The sequence below is a fragment of the Parus major genome, chromosome 6, assembly GCF_001522545.3.
Source record: "Parus major isolate Abel chromosome 6, Parus_major1.1, whole genome shotgun sequence".
NCBI classification, from domain to species: Eukaryota; Metazoa; Chordata; class Aves; order Passeriformes; family Paridae; genus Parus; species Parus major.
Genome location: NC_031775.1, coordinates 7,859,023 through 7,874,984, shown reverse-complemented (window position 1 = coordinate 7,874,984; position 15,962 = coordinate 7,859,023). Strand labels below are relative to the sequence as shown.

The window sequence follows — 15,962 nt, the reverse complement described above, 5'->3', positions numbered from 1 at the left end:
ACTCAAGACTTTTACAGTATATTCTAAAATAGGCCTATATGCAAATTCTATCAAGGCCTTAAGCTTGCACAGGTAAAAAGGAGTTTATAAAAGGAGTTAATCTGTGCAGGTGCTGCCTACATTATTCCCAGCCTCTTATCTAGAAGTCTCATATAGTATGAAGCCTTTAAACTGGTTAATTTATCTGTCAGCCTGATCATGTCTTTACTAATTTTCTGCCTCTTCACATCAAAGTGATGTCTTGCTTACGTTGCAAACTCTCAGGAGAGAGTTCTTCATGTAACAAAGGCAATATGTGATTCAGTATAAACAACAGGCTGGGCAGGAAAGGTGCAGAACTATGCCTGAGGTAAGTCAGATCAAGCTAAAACCAGTCATATTTGTAAACGCAACAGGAAAAGCAAGTGATATTTACAGGATTCAAAAATGGCCTGGTCCTATCCCATTAATTTAAATGAGGACATCACATGGCAAAGTTACAAACCTTTTAACCTTGAACCTTATTTCTGAAATAATCAATTGGGCAAAAATATGAAAATTTTGTTTTTGAAGTAAATATTTTAAAGAATAAAGCTATATGAAGGCATCACTAAGATATTAAATAAAATTATTCTTCAAATGCTGAGACACACATCCAACTAAAATCCAAAAATCTAAGTGGAAACCACATAATTTCCTGACAGAACCACCTAAGGCCAAAACCCATCAATTTCAATTAAAGAACTCATCCAAACAAAGTGCACTTTAAATCACATGCAAAGCACTGCAAGCCCACTTTCAGGTGAAGTAATTGAAATCTTACTGGCAACTGCATATGTCAGCTTTGTACAGGATGTTCCCATTGCCATGCAATAACTTCAATTTCTCAGCTACAGGAGCTGAGAAAGCCTCCAGGACTGATCACCAAATTCATCTCTGGCTCTCCAGCCAAGCCAGGGGAGTAGCAGTGTTAATCAAACAGAAGACTTCCATAGAGATACATTTAAGTATTCGAGGCCAGAGATTTTAAAACATAAGAAAGTAGATGTGTGAACTTTGTGTTTATGACATTGTAGATTGTTGAAGTCAAAGTGGCTAAATGAAAAATCTTTCCTAGCAAATATTCAGACATTTAATTTTTCAGAAGAGAAATCCAATACATGAGAAATAAAATAATAAAAATAGTTAGAGCAAATATTGGGAAAATGTAAAACAACTGTCAGTAAACACACAGTAAAGTTACAGTGCAACAGGTCATACCATTTCAGCAATTATTACAAAAACACACACATATTTTTGCATTAGCATTTTCCTAAAAATTTTGGGGTGGAAAAAGAAGAAATTTAAAAAGTACAATCAATATTCTGACTTTTGCAGTCTTGACTGTCAACTCAAAATTGTCATATTTGCAACCAACATTTCCACCTTCTAAAGCTGGAGTCAAAAGCTCCAAAGAACCACATCGAACTCCTTCCAGTGCTGAGGCAAGTGGACTTCAAACTTGCAAGGAACTTCAAAGGGTGCATTGAAAATAACACAAGAGAAAAAATATTTAAGAACATTAAGAGCTTCACAAAAGTGTCCTTGGCTTGCATGGAGTTTACTGGGGAGAATTTGAACCAGCTTAAGCAAACAGTTCCCAAATACATTGTTTCTAATTAAGGCAAAATTAAAATACAGTATTTACCTGTAAAATTTAATTTCCAAGGAGTTAAATTGCTCCCCTGATGGTTACTCTAAGAACTGGCTCCAGTAGGAGCCATTACAGTCATGTGATTTAATCTCCCAGTTCAATAACCTCATAATGATATTTCTATACCCAGGCTGGGCTTCCTTTGAATGTTTCTTTTCAAAGAGAATAATCATGTCTTTACATTGAAGCTGGAATCTATTGTAAGACCCAGAAAGGTGTATGCACTGTAACAATATGCAAAAATTTTCAGTATGGTTCATGCTTCAAAGAATAACTCCCATTCATAAATCCATGGCATTCCATGGCCACTCTTTGCAGAGGTGTGGATACACAGTTTTGTACTTGTGATCCCTACAATTAACCATGTGTACTGTTTCCTCCACTACCCCACAAGCACTAAAAACTGTCTTTACTACTGGACTTGTGTTGTTTCTTATATTTTCGTATCATCTCATTAAAGATAATGGAACATCTGAACAAGTACAAAACATTTTACTAAAACCTGATCTTCTCCTACAAATAAAAGTCAAAGAAGGACTTAAACAGAAGTCATATGGATAGATTAATTTCATCCAGTAAAGGGACTGAACAGGGGGAAGGATGGAAAGTTAATGCAGAAATGAAAATATTGGATAGATATTTCCTTCCACTTCAGGAAGACAGCTAATCACTAAACAGTTTTAATCTAAGGTATTGCATGACAAAATACTTGGAAACGAGAATAAAACAAATATCTTGCTTTTTCTATCTTGCTGCATTTCAAGCCCATGCTTACCTGATGTATATATATATGTGAGGGTAGAAATATTATGCTTAAGTATGTTATTATCAAACTTACATTGCCCTCCATATGACTGAGGGGTATTTTGGTTAAGTGGCTGAGCATCCTCAGTGGGAGCCACTGAAATTTCAGGCTGATACACAGCACCCTAAAGGAAAAACTAATATAGTGCTGAATGGTCCAATAACCTCATCATTTAGGACTGCATTAGTTGCACTGGGGAGCACATAAGCATCTCTTCCATCTTTCTCCCAACCTCTTGGAATAAAAAAGTGAAGTTCTAGAAATAAAAAAAATATAAAACTCTCTTTTTTCAAAACCAGTATCATATTTCTAATTAAGTATTTTTTGAGCTTTGACTTCCAATACTAAGCACAGCTTATCAAAACAGTTTCAAAAGGACTCTCAGTATGATTTCACATTTTTTATTCTATTGTGCTCAAGGCAACCTTAGTCACATCCACATTTACAGACTGCCTATAGATATTAGTGTATCCAAGGTCATGCAAAGCTGTGTGCATTAATGTGCACAGAGAGAGAGAAGGCCACCATGTAAGATTTGGAATGTGTCTATAATTATGTGTGCTTATCACGCAATTGCATGGGACAGACAACAATTTCATTCTATAAATATATGAAAGCAAACCTGTTTACCACATAGGAGTAACTGGAATTACATTAATTACCCCATATCCTTTGCCTTCAGTATTTCCTGAGAATGCTGCTTTGTTCACTATTTATTGGGTGAGGTTCCCCCATATAGAAACACATATCTATGTTTTAAAATGGAGTTTTAAATCTCTAAATCTTCACTTCAGTGAAAAAGATAGGAGATATGACCAGTCAAGGATTTTTCATGAAGAATGGAGCTGCAACAAGTGTTTCATTGCTATAATTTATGCTTTCCTTCCCAAGAGAAACAAACTAACTATATTTTGTGAACAGCAATACCCTTGACCCTCTCTGGTCTCCAAAGTACCCCACGGTATGTGCAAGACAATCCACTAGGCTGCAGAAGGAATATATTTTTGTTTATTCATTAAAAAAAAAACAAAACATTTTGAAATAGTGGTTATTTCATCCTTATCCTTTATAACTGTTTTGCTTGTTTTATAATGCAATATATTAGTAAAGTAGTACATATATGTAATTCCTAAGTAAATAAATACGAACACATGGGAGGCCCATGATCAAAAATGTTTTACTGATAGGTATGTGTGACCAAAAAAATTTGGAGACCACTGCCCTAGACAGCTTTAAATATAAATATTTAAACATCAATTAGATAATGCAAGATGAGGAAACTTAAGCAAATTTAAAATGGGACATTCTTATATCCAATATAAAAAATAAACCCTTACTAGAAAGTCCTGCAGTCACTAAAAATATTTTAAGTGATAATTAGAAGAAAAAACATTCATTATATTACAACTTTACTTTCTGAAATTTGGACTTAATGGAAATCAAAAGCAGAACAATCCAAATGAGAAATTCCTTCCAGAGAGATGAAAGGCAGGCAAATTCACCATCCCTCTGACAAAACAAAAGGAAATGCCACTGTCCACATCTTGCACTTCCTGATAGAAAAACAGAGCACAACCTCAAACAAGTCATGTACAGCAACCTTGGCTCTGCTTTTCTGTGCCTGGTGTGTGCCTCTTCCACTCAACATGAATTCTGTCCTTCTGTATTAAAACTGCCTTCCTTCTCTTGGCTTATAAAGAACATAATTTTAGAGTTTTCTAATTTCCTTCATATCAAGCAGGACAAAAACAAAACATTCAATATTTCAATCTCATGGGCAATTTCTTATTTACTGTGATGTGTCATAGGTAGAAGCTGTCGTCATCTGAGAAGTTATTTAAGAACACTGCACTATTCAACAACCTTATATTGAATTAGAATTTCATCTCTAGATTAAATAGTGACTTTTAAGATGTAAACAAAAAAATGGAGCAATGCAATTTTGTTGGGAAATCCAGATGAAAAAAAACTATCTTTTGTCTCAGACACTCCCATATACTCCCATCTCTCCTCTCTGTGCTTTTCATTTTGTAGTTCTGTTTATTGTGGCAAGTAACTTGGTGCATTATAAATCTGTTTTAACAAAAGGTTTTGGTGATTTAGGAGTCTTAAAATACATCAGGTTGATATGTGATCTTGGTGAAATGGTAAGATGCTAACTGTGAGTACTCAGCACCACAGAATAGGGGGGTAAAATGTTTTACCATGGAGATCTAAAATAAAGGGCAACCAATAGCATAGTACAGCTAAGTTCTGGACTACATTATTATATTTACCAAGCTAAAAACTATTCAGATTCAGTACAGTTTGAATCACTGCATTAATTATGCCAGATTCATAGTGTCCTTTTGAAGTTGTCTATTTAAAGAGTGTTTCCACATTTACCAAACACAAATGTTGATTTAAATTTTTCTACAGAAAATTATACTTGACTTAAAGTAATCTATCCAAGCCTAATCAGTTCACGTGCCCAAAGTAGGCATGACGGAACAAGTTTTGTAGGATCAGTGTCCTTTAACTCAGAAAATCTAGAACTAGTTATCAGAGGAGCAATAGATCTCAGTCCAAACCAAATTCTCTCAAAGTCATTAGATAATTTATTCCCCAGAGAATATTCATTAGTGTTGTGAAATTGATGTTGTTTATGGAGAGATAATTGCATTACTTGTAAATTAGATTTCAATTCTCCTGCATAAATGTACCATACAGTTTCCCATTTCCTTTCATATATTATATATTCCATAAAAGAAATATATCTTAACTAGTGTGTTTTTCTCCTCATTTCCCATCACTTGAAATTACTTTAAAGGTTTGTTTGATAAAGATGAAGAAATTCAGTCCCAGTGGAATACTGGTGGTTTCAGACCAGAGCATGTACTAATATATGTGCCAGAAGATCTACCAGGCTCATGTTGTTAGAGTTACTGCCTTCAGTTCTGAATTCCACCCCAGTGGCTTTGATGGGAGCTATCATATCTCCATTTTAACTATAGAGTTTTTGAACATGGAAAATGGAAGAGTTCTTCTAACTTGACACAAGCTAAAACAGATCTGTAGCAGGTCAAAGACACAGCAGAAGCAAAGCAGGTCCTTGACAAATCCATGTCCTTTCCAGAGCACTGATTCAATATTGCAGACATTTTTCCTCACATTTTGCTTTCACATATAACCAAACTAGACAGTTTCCTAAATTAACAAATTCTATTGTGTCTATAGTGTAATTACAACCATCACCACAATCAACTACTTTAAACTCTGTAACCAACTTCATAAATGTAGAGAGTCAATGTAATTCAGGCTCTACACTCAACCAGAATGCAACTTCCAGGAAAAATACATCAATAAAATAAATAAAATGGCAAATTCAATTATTTATTTCTTTTGTGATAGGTTATTTTGGAATAAAGCTGCATGATCTACTGTGATCATTGATATTATAGCACTGTTTTTTAAAAAGAAAAATTGAACACTCTAAATTTAGCTTGATATTTTGAAAATAAGCAATATTTTATGCCATTTAGTATGATCTAATGTTTGGCCACTGAATGGATGTCATTCTATCTACTCAAATTCATAAATATTAAAGCTCTTAAACTATGAATTCCTTTTTATCAACTATATTTGAAATTAATTTTGTTATTAATGACTTAAGACTCATAATAGTCCCATCCCTGCTGAGCAAAAAAGGGAAGAATTAAATTAAATTACTGAGTATTTAATGATTCACAGGTGACTTTCAGTCTGTAGCAAGATAAGGAAACAAAATTCACAGTCAGTGTCACAACACACCATTAAACAAAGTGCTTCAGTGTCAAAAGAGGAATGGCCACATCGATTCTCCTCTCATTTGGCAAGACTAACAGCAGGAGAGGAGAGGTAAAGCATTGATGATGAAAGTTAATACTAACATACACAACAGCCTTCCTCTCAATCAGCTGCATTTATGTATCTACGAGTCTTAAATTTTAAAGCATCTTGCAGTGACTGTCTTGTTTTGTCAAACAGATTTCTACCTTGGGGGGAGTAGGGGTAGAACTTACAATATGATAGCTAATAGCACATAAAAGCCTAAAGCAGGGAGAAGACTGGGAGGAAAGACGGAACATACAAGCATTTAAATGTAAAAACTATAATTATTTTATAGTGTATAAAAAGGTACTAATGTTAAAGTCTGCATAAAATGACCTGATAAAAGACTACTGTGTAAAACCAAAAACACAAGAAAATTTACACAGTTGTGTTTCTAACTTAGATGTGGCAAATTTCAGTTTTTCAGTCTCAGAGATTTGAGGGGAGGAATGGGAGCCTTTTGTATGAATGTAGACAGGACATGGATAAAAGAATCAAGGAACACTATCTTCGCTGAAGAAAAACCCCTCAAATGCTAGCATCCGTGCACTCAGTAATTTGGCTTTGTTAGGGAACAACAGCAGATTATTTTTGATACCTTAAGAACAGAGTCATTCATTCACAGTCATGTAGCAAATAAATTATGCTGAGGAAAGAACTAAGTCTGAAAAAAGCTACAGACCATAATACTGTGGGGACAAAAGGTTGGTGTGCAAACAATCTGTTATGCCCATCTCTAAGCAGACAGAGCAGAGCAGCAGCCTCCAAAGCCTTTACATCAAAACATTTTTATATGCAGGAAAAAAAGTCACAAATATTTTAACTTCAGTCATTGCCTACTGCCTTTTGAGTACATCCAGCTTCCCAAAAAGCTGAAAACACACTGCAGTGAACCAAATCCTGTCATCTTTACAAGTCTGAAACAATAGCTGAAAACATGATAGCTTACTCTGTCCTTGGTACTAAAGACTTTGCAGGGCAGGAAAACACAGGGTTGACAGGAAGAAGAAAAGACCTAAGATACTATCTATCCTCCTTCTCCACCCTCATTTTAGATTTTAACTAAGTCAGTTTATATACAGTAGCAGAAAACTATACAGTCTTGTAGTACTCTCTGCACAACTCTTCATTTTGCTTTTATCCTACCAATCCCTCTCTCACTGACACAGTCTCAGATTTTACCCACTGCCTGCCACACCTTGTATTTTACTTAACTAATCTGCTTATTATCAAATTCAAAATACAGGGGGTATAGGAGCGTGGATTCAGTGCAACAAGTGGTTAAGTAAAAAAAAAAGAATGGAAAAGGAAATTGTACTTATCTAATAAATGCATAAATTGGCAAACACCAAGGAAGAGCCACTTTTAATCTTCAATAACAAGAGGACATTACCTTCCCTCTCTTCTCCAGTTTGGCAACAACACTGTTGTTCCTGCACAAATAAAAATGCCTTTCTAGCCTATATGACTTGAAGCTGAGTATTGCCTCACTACTCATAATGCAAAAGGAAAGCCTGAAGGTTGTCTGCTCTATTCCCCTTCTAAACAACATTGTGGGACCTTGCTATGATAGCACCAGGCAGCCACATCAGAAAACAATGCAGCACTGGAGCAGAGCAGAAAATTCTGAATGCTTAATACTTTATACTGGTCATTCTTTGAGTCCACAGCAGGAAAATATTTGCCTAATAATTTGCCAAGGTTTTTTATTTAGTAGTAGTTTGCCGTATTAGTGCCCTGAGTCAACCACAAGTAGAGCACTGTAATACTATCACCTTACATTACTCTGCAATGTTCATAGAGGAGTATATGAATTTACTCCAGCTATTTAACAGTATTTTATTCTGTAGTTGGTAAGAAATTATCCAACATGCAAAATTTAACTTCTTGGTTTATAAAATGCTTAAATTACAACAAAAACCAGTAGCTTAAAGTCCTTTCAAAATACCACAAAATACAGTTGGAAGTGTGCAAAGAGAACTCCTTCCAGACCTTTCACTCTCTTCTTTCAATGCTCTGAACATCAGTATTTTTTAATGCACCCATGGTACTTTTCATTTCTTTGTTCTTGGGAACTACTGGTAGAAAAATACATTAAATTGTGTGGCATAATAATGTCCACCCACACTTCTCTTCCGTAACCCACTGCACCCTTGGGATAACCACCAAGACAGTGAGCCTGGTCTCTCCTCTGAAATACACAATATGGACAAACCTGTGATAGCCCTTAAAGGCAGCAGCCACCAAAACCATCATTAGTACATTGGCATGCCTGATAATTTATTCTGGGAAGCCCTAGTCTAATACAGCTCTCATAACACATGCACCAAATTGTGCTGGATCACAGGCAACACTGTTTTTATATTTCACCTCAGCTGTCAGAGCACATTCACTACATCTGCTAACAGTGAGGAATAAGAAAAACTCTAGATCAATAATCTATCCAAGCTTCAGCCTAATAAACTTACCGTTGATCTACACTTGTATGGAAGTGCCAAAAAACAATGGACTCATATTTCTAATCTACAAGTCCATGTGAACCATAATATTCTGCAGCAGAAAATGTCTCCAACTACTTTTCTCATTTAAAATTGAGCTAAGCATATAAATTATAAAAAAGATGTGAAGAAAAATTTCTAATCAAATTTCTAAACAAATTTTCAAATCTGTAAGTTAGCACTAAGATAAAAAGATTAAATGTTTGCTTAGACATAGGAGAATCTTTAAGTAAATTCTTATTGTGGCCTTGTCAGGCTAACTTGCAGCAAAAAGAAAAGGTTAATTTTAACATGCAGCTCTACAACTGCCTTAAAATAATGGTATGGATGCTGAAGAATAAAGTCTTACTGATCTGACTTAATGTGCAGATCACCACTGATAACACAGGAGACAACAGAAACGTGGCTGGGGAAACACCAACCTTTAATTTAAATACACACAGAACACTTGAAGCACAACTAAAATATACCATTTGCAGACAATTGGCTTATGAGGAGGCAGGGAATTACATCAATCTAATTATGCCAGAGCAAGAGGGTGTCTGTGCATGCTCATGGACAAAATTAGGAAAATTAATCATATATTCCTGTGCACAATATCCTTTCTTACATAGATTCAGAGTCTTCTTCTCCCTTAGAGGTAATAGGAAAAAAAAAAAAAACTAAAAAGGAAACTAGTGAATTTAGTGAAAGGAACATGGAACAAATGAGTTTCTTCCCAAAAGGACAACACTATTTTCATGGCAGCGTTATCAGGTTCATTTATTGCTGAGTGCCATACCTGTTGAAGTTAATGTCTGGATAACTGGAATACTCAGACTTCATCTTCGCATTGCGACGTGGAAAAGTACAGAAGAAAGCATTGGCCAGAAAACTGGCGATCTGTTCCTGTGACATTGTGATGGAGTGATTCATCTTTTGTTTCAGCAGAGGTATTGGCTACCAACAAAAGAAATGAGGGGGAGGAAGGGGCATGGGAGAAAGGAGGGAAGGAGAGAGAAGAATAATTAGCTTACCCTTTTTGAAAGAAAAAACAGAAGCACAAAATTACATTTGTTATATTAGAGCAAGAGTAATTTAGGCCATTGGTACAGCCTTTAATCAGCAGCACCGTTAAAGTCAAGAACAGTTTATTCAAGACAATTCAGAAAGGGGTTGCCTGGCCAACTGCAGATTTCTAATCAATAATAAAAAGATCAGGAAAACACAACTTAACAAACAAAACCATCAGGAATGCAGAAGGGGAAAAACAGATGGGATGTTGCAAATCCTGGGCAATGTTAAAAACTGAAATAAAAATCCACTTTAAATAGCTGCATAGTTAAGAACCCTTAGGGAACCCTTTCAGCTACAATAACCATGTTTTGAATTTTACACAGAAACATGGAAGTCATGCCACAGATCATAACTCTGTGACTTGCTTTGAACTTTTTTTCCCTACTTGAAGAAATAACACTGAAGGTGTTTGTAGAAAGTGTGTAATTATTCGTTCTTCTATAATCAGAATGAACAAAAAGCTTAGCTTCACTTTGGTCTTCAGTTTGAAGTTTTATTTTACACTGGTCAGGGTTTCCTTAATATAAAAAAGAATAAAAGGGGCAGAGGGAAGAAAGAACTCCCCAACTTGAAGCATTAGATACTTTTCATTTTATCAGACATTAGCCTTCCGATTTTGAGCTTTGGCTCACAACATCCATGGTATTTTATTAATTATGTGACAATATGGAGCATGGCAGGGGTACATAATTCTGACTGCTGAGTCCAGTAACCACTATGACAAACCCATCTGACAGGAGAAAGAGAACAGTTTCCACCTTCTTCCAAAATTCTCAGCCATCATAATTAGCTGAGCTCCAGTACAGCTTCATTTTCATCCTTTTAGCTCTGAATATAGAAACTGCTGTTGATTTAGACCATTAAATACACAGCTCTGTTTACTCCAGAAAGCAAGTAAGTTTTCCTTCATTCTTATAACTACTACATTCACATTCACTTAATCTCATTCTGTCTTCCGGCTATTTAATTAACAAGCTATATTATGATGTCTGAAGTTATACAGCTAGAGGGGGAGAGAAGCCTGACAAGCTCACTCTAATAAGTTCTAGAAACCTATAAAAACAGAATATTTTGGATAGTGTTGTACTGGAACAAATTTATCTTTATGTCTAACCAAAAATTGAGTCTTACAGAGATCTTCACAATTTACATTGCCAAGCATTACGTGATCTCTTAAAGTCTTGCAAGTCTTGTGCTTTACTTGTATTCAGAAACTCCATGGAATTTTCAAACAACTTCCCTCATCGAGTTACCAGCAAAAAAAAAAGTAAGAAATATTCATAGATGGAAATTACATATCTACTTCAGGGCCCTTGCAGCATAAAAAGTAGGGAAAGATTTTCCCTGCTTATTCCCAACAGAAACAATTTAGGAAATGGTAACAAAGGAGTTGACAAATTGCTGTCACCCTACTAATATGTTACCTACCATGCATCTTCATTTAACCAGCCCTACTCACTTTCATCAGCTTTACTCCTTACAGAACTAAGTCCTATAGCATTAATACAGAATTAGTTAAGGTTTGTATGTGTGAAAGTATTACATGCTCTAAACGGAATAAAGTATGTTCCCAAGTAAATGAAAGCTTTATCAAAATACCACTTCTAAAATTAAAAAAATCCCAAAATAAAAAATTAGATCTGATTGAAATAAAAAAAATTGAATCAGATGATTCAGTGGTTCCAGTTTCTAAGCATGATTTTAGAACCTCATTTGTTGCATGGTCATTTCATTTAAAAAATGCAAGAAGCCACTTCAGCATATAGAAACTCTTACTGAAGTTCAGGCTAAAATTATGACAGTGAGATTTACTTTTTTTTCCACATTCTATGACATAATTCCAGATGTGTATTGTCCATTCTGCTCCCTAGGTCTCATCTACCTTTAAGAAAAAAATTACAGCTTTTATTAAGAACATAATATGACATGACCCTGATGTTTTTACCTTAGCCATCAGCTGCAGTTTGCAGAGAAGTGCTCTGCCACAGAGCACCTGCTAGCTGTGTTTGCTTACCTGGGTGCAGATACTAGGGAGACAGAGTGCCAGCTTGACCATATCAGGAAGAATGGACTGGAACAGATGTTGAGCCTCTGCATCTTCAAGAACCTGGTAAAAAGAAAGAAGGACAAAAAAAGCTTTTTACCTCATAAATAACAACTGAATTAAAAGTTTGTGAAAATGGGACCCATGCAAAAGAAATGAGAAAATAAAGAGGTCCTCTTAGCTTCATGCCAAATCTCTAACATTTTCACAATAGTGTCTCACTGAGTTTACCTTGCAAAAATTCACTGAGATACAGAAACACATCTCAAAAGTTGCAGTTAAGAAAACATGTCACCAAGTGTCTTTTAAAATAAACTTGAATATGCTACTATTTTACTCTTTTCAAGGCAATGAACCAAATTTTCAACTGAAAAATCACTACCTGACCACAGAAGTACTGAAATTATTTACTCAAATTTCATATTCAGGTCATAGTCCAATACAAGTACCTGCGACATCCTCCTATTAAGGACAGATAAAATGCACTTCTGGCTCAGATCAGTGAGCCTCTGCAGCACCAACAGGAAATCCTATGCAAGAGGATGTAATCCTGGGCATTTTCTGCCATCCATCCCCACCATGTTTCCTCAAGAATTACAACCATTACATAACAGGTGCAGCCTGCCAGGCCCCACACGCTAAAGCTACAATCTTCCTACAGGAAGAGACTATTTCAGCTGTCTCACCCTCTCTTCTAATATACCATCTAAGAAGGGGACACCAGAATTGACAACACTGAAAACAAATGGGCACACCAATGTTTCACAAGGCTTCTCAAAGCTTTTATCCCCAAGAACAAGTCACACCAAACCTTTCTTGTCCTGTTCTCAAGTGCCCCCCTGACACTGTCTGGCTCACTGTTGATGTGTTTGGCTGCCAAAGCCTATCAAGCCAATATATTCAGAGCAAGTCCAGGATCTCCCTTCCAGTTGCAACTACCAATTCTGAGTGCACCATCCCACACCCAGGGTTTAGATGAACCCTCCCACATGCCTATTCATGTATCACACATCTATGTTTCAAAGACGCAAAAATTTCTTTCAGGTGCGCAATGCTCTTCTAAGAAAAGCTATGATAGGTTATAAAAAGAAATGCAACATAAAGTGGCACAGTTGCAATATGTGAAGCAGCACAGAAGCCTCAAAACTCTCACAAGTCTGCTGAATGAACAGGCTGAAGGGAGATGTAGAGAAAAGCACATTCCTATGCTGTGGAAGTTTTTCCCGTTATCTGTGGATATGGGCATCAGATGTGAGTGCCTGTTAGATTTGCATACTGCATTCAAGGCAAAAAGCAGAGAGAACACACAACTTGCTCTATAGCTGGGGAATGGAAGGCAAAGGTCACAGCTCAGTTGTCTGCCTCCCTCCTTCACCACACCCTGCATCCAGGGAATCCAGACTTTCTACTAGTTTCCAGACTAAAATCCTCAAAATTCTGAAATTATGGCTTTAAAACTAAACAATATTATTTTTCAAGTAACACTTAAAAAATTTATTTGCTACCAGTTTTGCACAAAACGAGCTGCAGACAGAATGGATGAAACAGCATGAAAGTATTATCAACTTTAGTCTCTATAACACTTAAGGGTAATTGTGAAATTACAGGAAGCGATCTCTTTAGTCATGTTATCAGGGCTTTGTAATTCACATTTCAATGGAAAGTTCCACATAGACTTCAGAATATAAAAAGACACTGGCAATTCTCGTGAGAAGAAGAAAATATGGTGCCTCTGACTCAAGATACAGTGATCCTCATAAACACCAAAAAATACTGTTTGAAGGCTAACAACTTCTGGTCTTCTGAGATCATTAAAATAACTACAGAAATATATTGGCTCTGTTGTCTCCTGCTCCAAGTAATATAAAGGGATTAGAGTATTCAGGAAGAAAAAAAACAAAACACAAATGCTCAAAGCACAAATTACTTTTTGGGAAAAGGGGGGAAATATAACAATGCCAAGACCTGCACAGTTACTTTCTATGCATTATGTGGGGTATTTGCAGAAGCACAAAATGAGGGTTTAATATAAAATTTTAAAATTAAAGAAGAACTTACAAAGAACAACAAGCCCAGGAAACATGAAAATCATTTGATATGAGGAAGAATCCAAGTAATAAACAAATTACTTTTGAAAGTAAATTTATTTTTAGGATGGGAAATGAGCAAGATGCATCTCTCTCTCCTGTTGCTGGCTGCATAGGCACCTACATTTTTACACAGCATAAGTCAAATCCTGAAAGCTATGACCTAACCTTTAACATTATCTGCTCTAGCAGGAAACTTTGCTCTGTTCTTAGGCACAATGTTTTTAAGTGCCATAAAGTAACCAAATGAGCATTTAAGTCTGGAATTTCAGATCTCAACCCATAAAATGAATATGTAAGTTATAGCTATTTAAAAACTGACATTTAACCCCAGATGTCTACCAGGCTGTCAAATTCTGATATTCTCTTCCCTTCGGGTAACACTTCCTCTCTTCTAAAGCTGACATATAAATAGTGGCTGCTGTGCTTTGCTGACTGCCACAGACTATACAGTATCACTTATCTGGTGACACATTATGGCACTGGACTTTGTCATAGCTGTCAAGACTTCAACCTTTTCTTTATGCTTCTTTGAAAACAACATAATGGTGTGAGACAATTTCTTCTGCAAAACAGAGGCAGGCCAGCAATTGCACAGCTCAGCTCTGATGTAGAATACTTAATTATAAAGGCCACTTCTACTCTGAAATCCTACTTTTCCCTCTTCTTACCTTCCTAATGATGTACTAGAGTATGCTTTCTTTTCTACAGTATTTCTATGCAATGAGTTTTACTAGATCTTCACTAATGAAAAACATCAACATTTAAAGTTATTATTGCCCCAAAGTGTTCTCGTTTACTTCTGATTACTCTTACATGTGAATGAAGTGAATTTTGAAAAGAGTTTTGGGTGCCATGAAGACCCCACAACTTCAAATATGATTGCACAGTTCACAGACCTTGTCAAGAAACTGCTAACTCAGCATTGCTCTCTATCAAATGGTCACATCCATGTAATTAAAGCTTACCCTATCTGCCCATACACTCTTCCTGTACAGGTAACATTCCTTTGAGGTTTCTGTGAAAAAGAACACCTGTAAATCCCTGGATGCTTGGCCCTCAGACTTCTGACCACTCACCCCACACACCATAACAGGTGCAGCTTTGCACATCTACCACTGCCACCGTATATTCTCAGCTATGCTGAATGCAACACAGAGCCTGGTGTTACCTGTGACAGCCTTTTCAGGCTTTGAAAGCAGCAAAAAAGGAACACTCAGTCATGGAAAGTAAAAGAATTCCAGGACATGGAGTGCTGACAACACAGCTACATCTGGCAGACATGCCAAAATGCAAATGCCTACCTGGAGAACCTAGCACTGGCAGACAGAACACCTGGCGACAGAACTGAGGGAAGATTTATTTAGAAGGCAACTCTCTTCAGGAAGCAGTGACTTGTACTGATGTAAAATCCAGATATTTAGATATTTAGAGTGACATTACACATTTTACTTATTTGATGCCACTGAAAGAGGGATGTGTTCATTCTATCCACCCAAACACACACACACACACACCTCCCCACACACCACATTTCAGCATTTCCCATGTTCACCTGACAATTTCCTGAGATCCTTCATCTTGCTGATTCTACAGAGAAATAACCTGGAGGTGGGGGTAGTCTGCCCATGCAGTAATAAGTTGAAGCAGCCTACCAAAAAGTCATGTATAATTAGATGTGTGCAAAGTGGGCAGTGAGAAAGAATCAGTCACGACCCTTATCAATGGGCTACAAAGGCAGAACTCAGTTGCAATTCCCACTTGAAAAAGCAGGAATGTTCTACTCAGAATGAAGTTGTTAAAACAAGGACCTCACTTGGAAGTAAATCTACTAGTACAGAAATGTCTGTATGAATTCACTAGTGTGCTTTTAAGTGTGTTGTCATGGGGTAGCTTTACCTTTAAAGCAAAGCTGAGGAAAGAGGGGAAGTTAGAAGTGCTGATGGCTGAT

At 36.4% G+C, this 15,962-nt stretch overlaps 1 protein-coding gene across 6 annotated transcripts in view; it reads right to left on the bottom strand.

Annotated features, from left to right (window-relative positions):
* Positions 1 to 15,962, bottom strand: part of PARG (poly(ADP-ribose) glycohydrolase) — a 62,926-nt gene that overhangs the window by 22,986 nt on the left and 23,978 nt on the right. For all 6 annotated transcript variants that reach the window (XR_004498091.1, XR_004498092.1, XM_015632573.2 and 3 more), the window contains exons 8-9: positions 11,895 to 11,987; positions 9,606 to 9,763 (exon numbers count right to left, since the gene is read on the bottom strand). Coding sequence is in view for 4 of the 6 variants with exons in the window: in XM_015632573.2 (XP_015488059.1) it covers positions 9,606 to 9,763; positions 11,895 to 11,987 (251 nt within the window). In the remaining 2 variants the exon portion in view is untranslated. The remainder of the gene's footprint in view (positions 1 to 9,605; positions 9,764 to 11,894; positions 11,988 to 15,962) is intronic.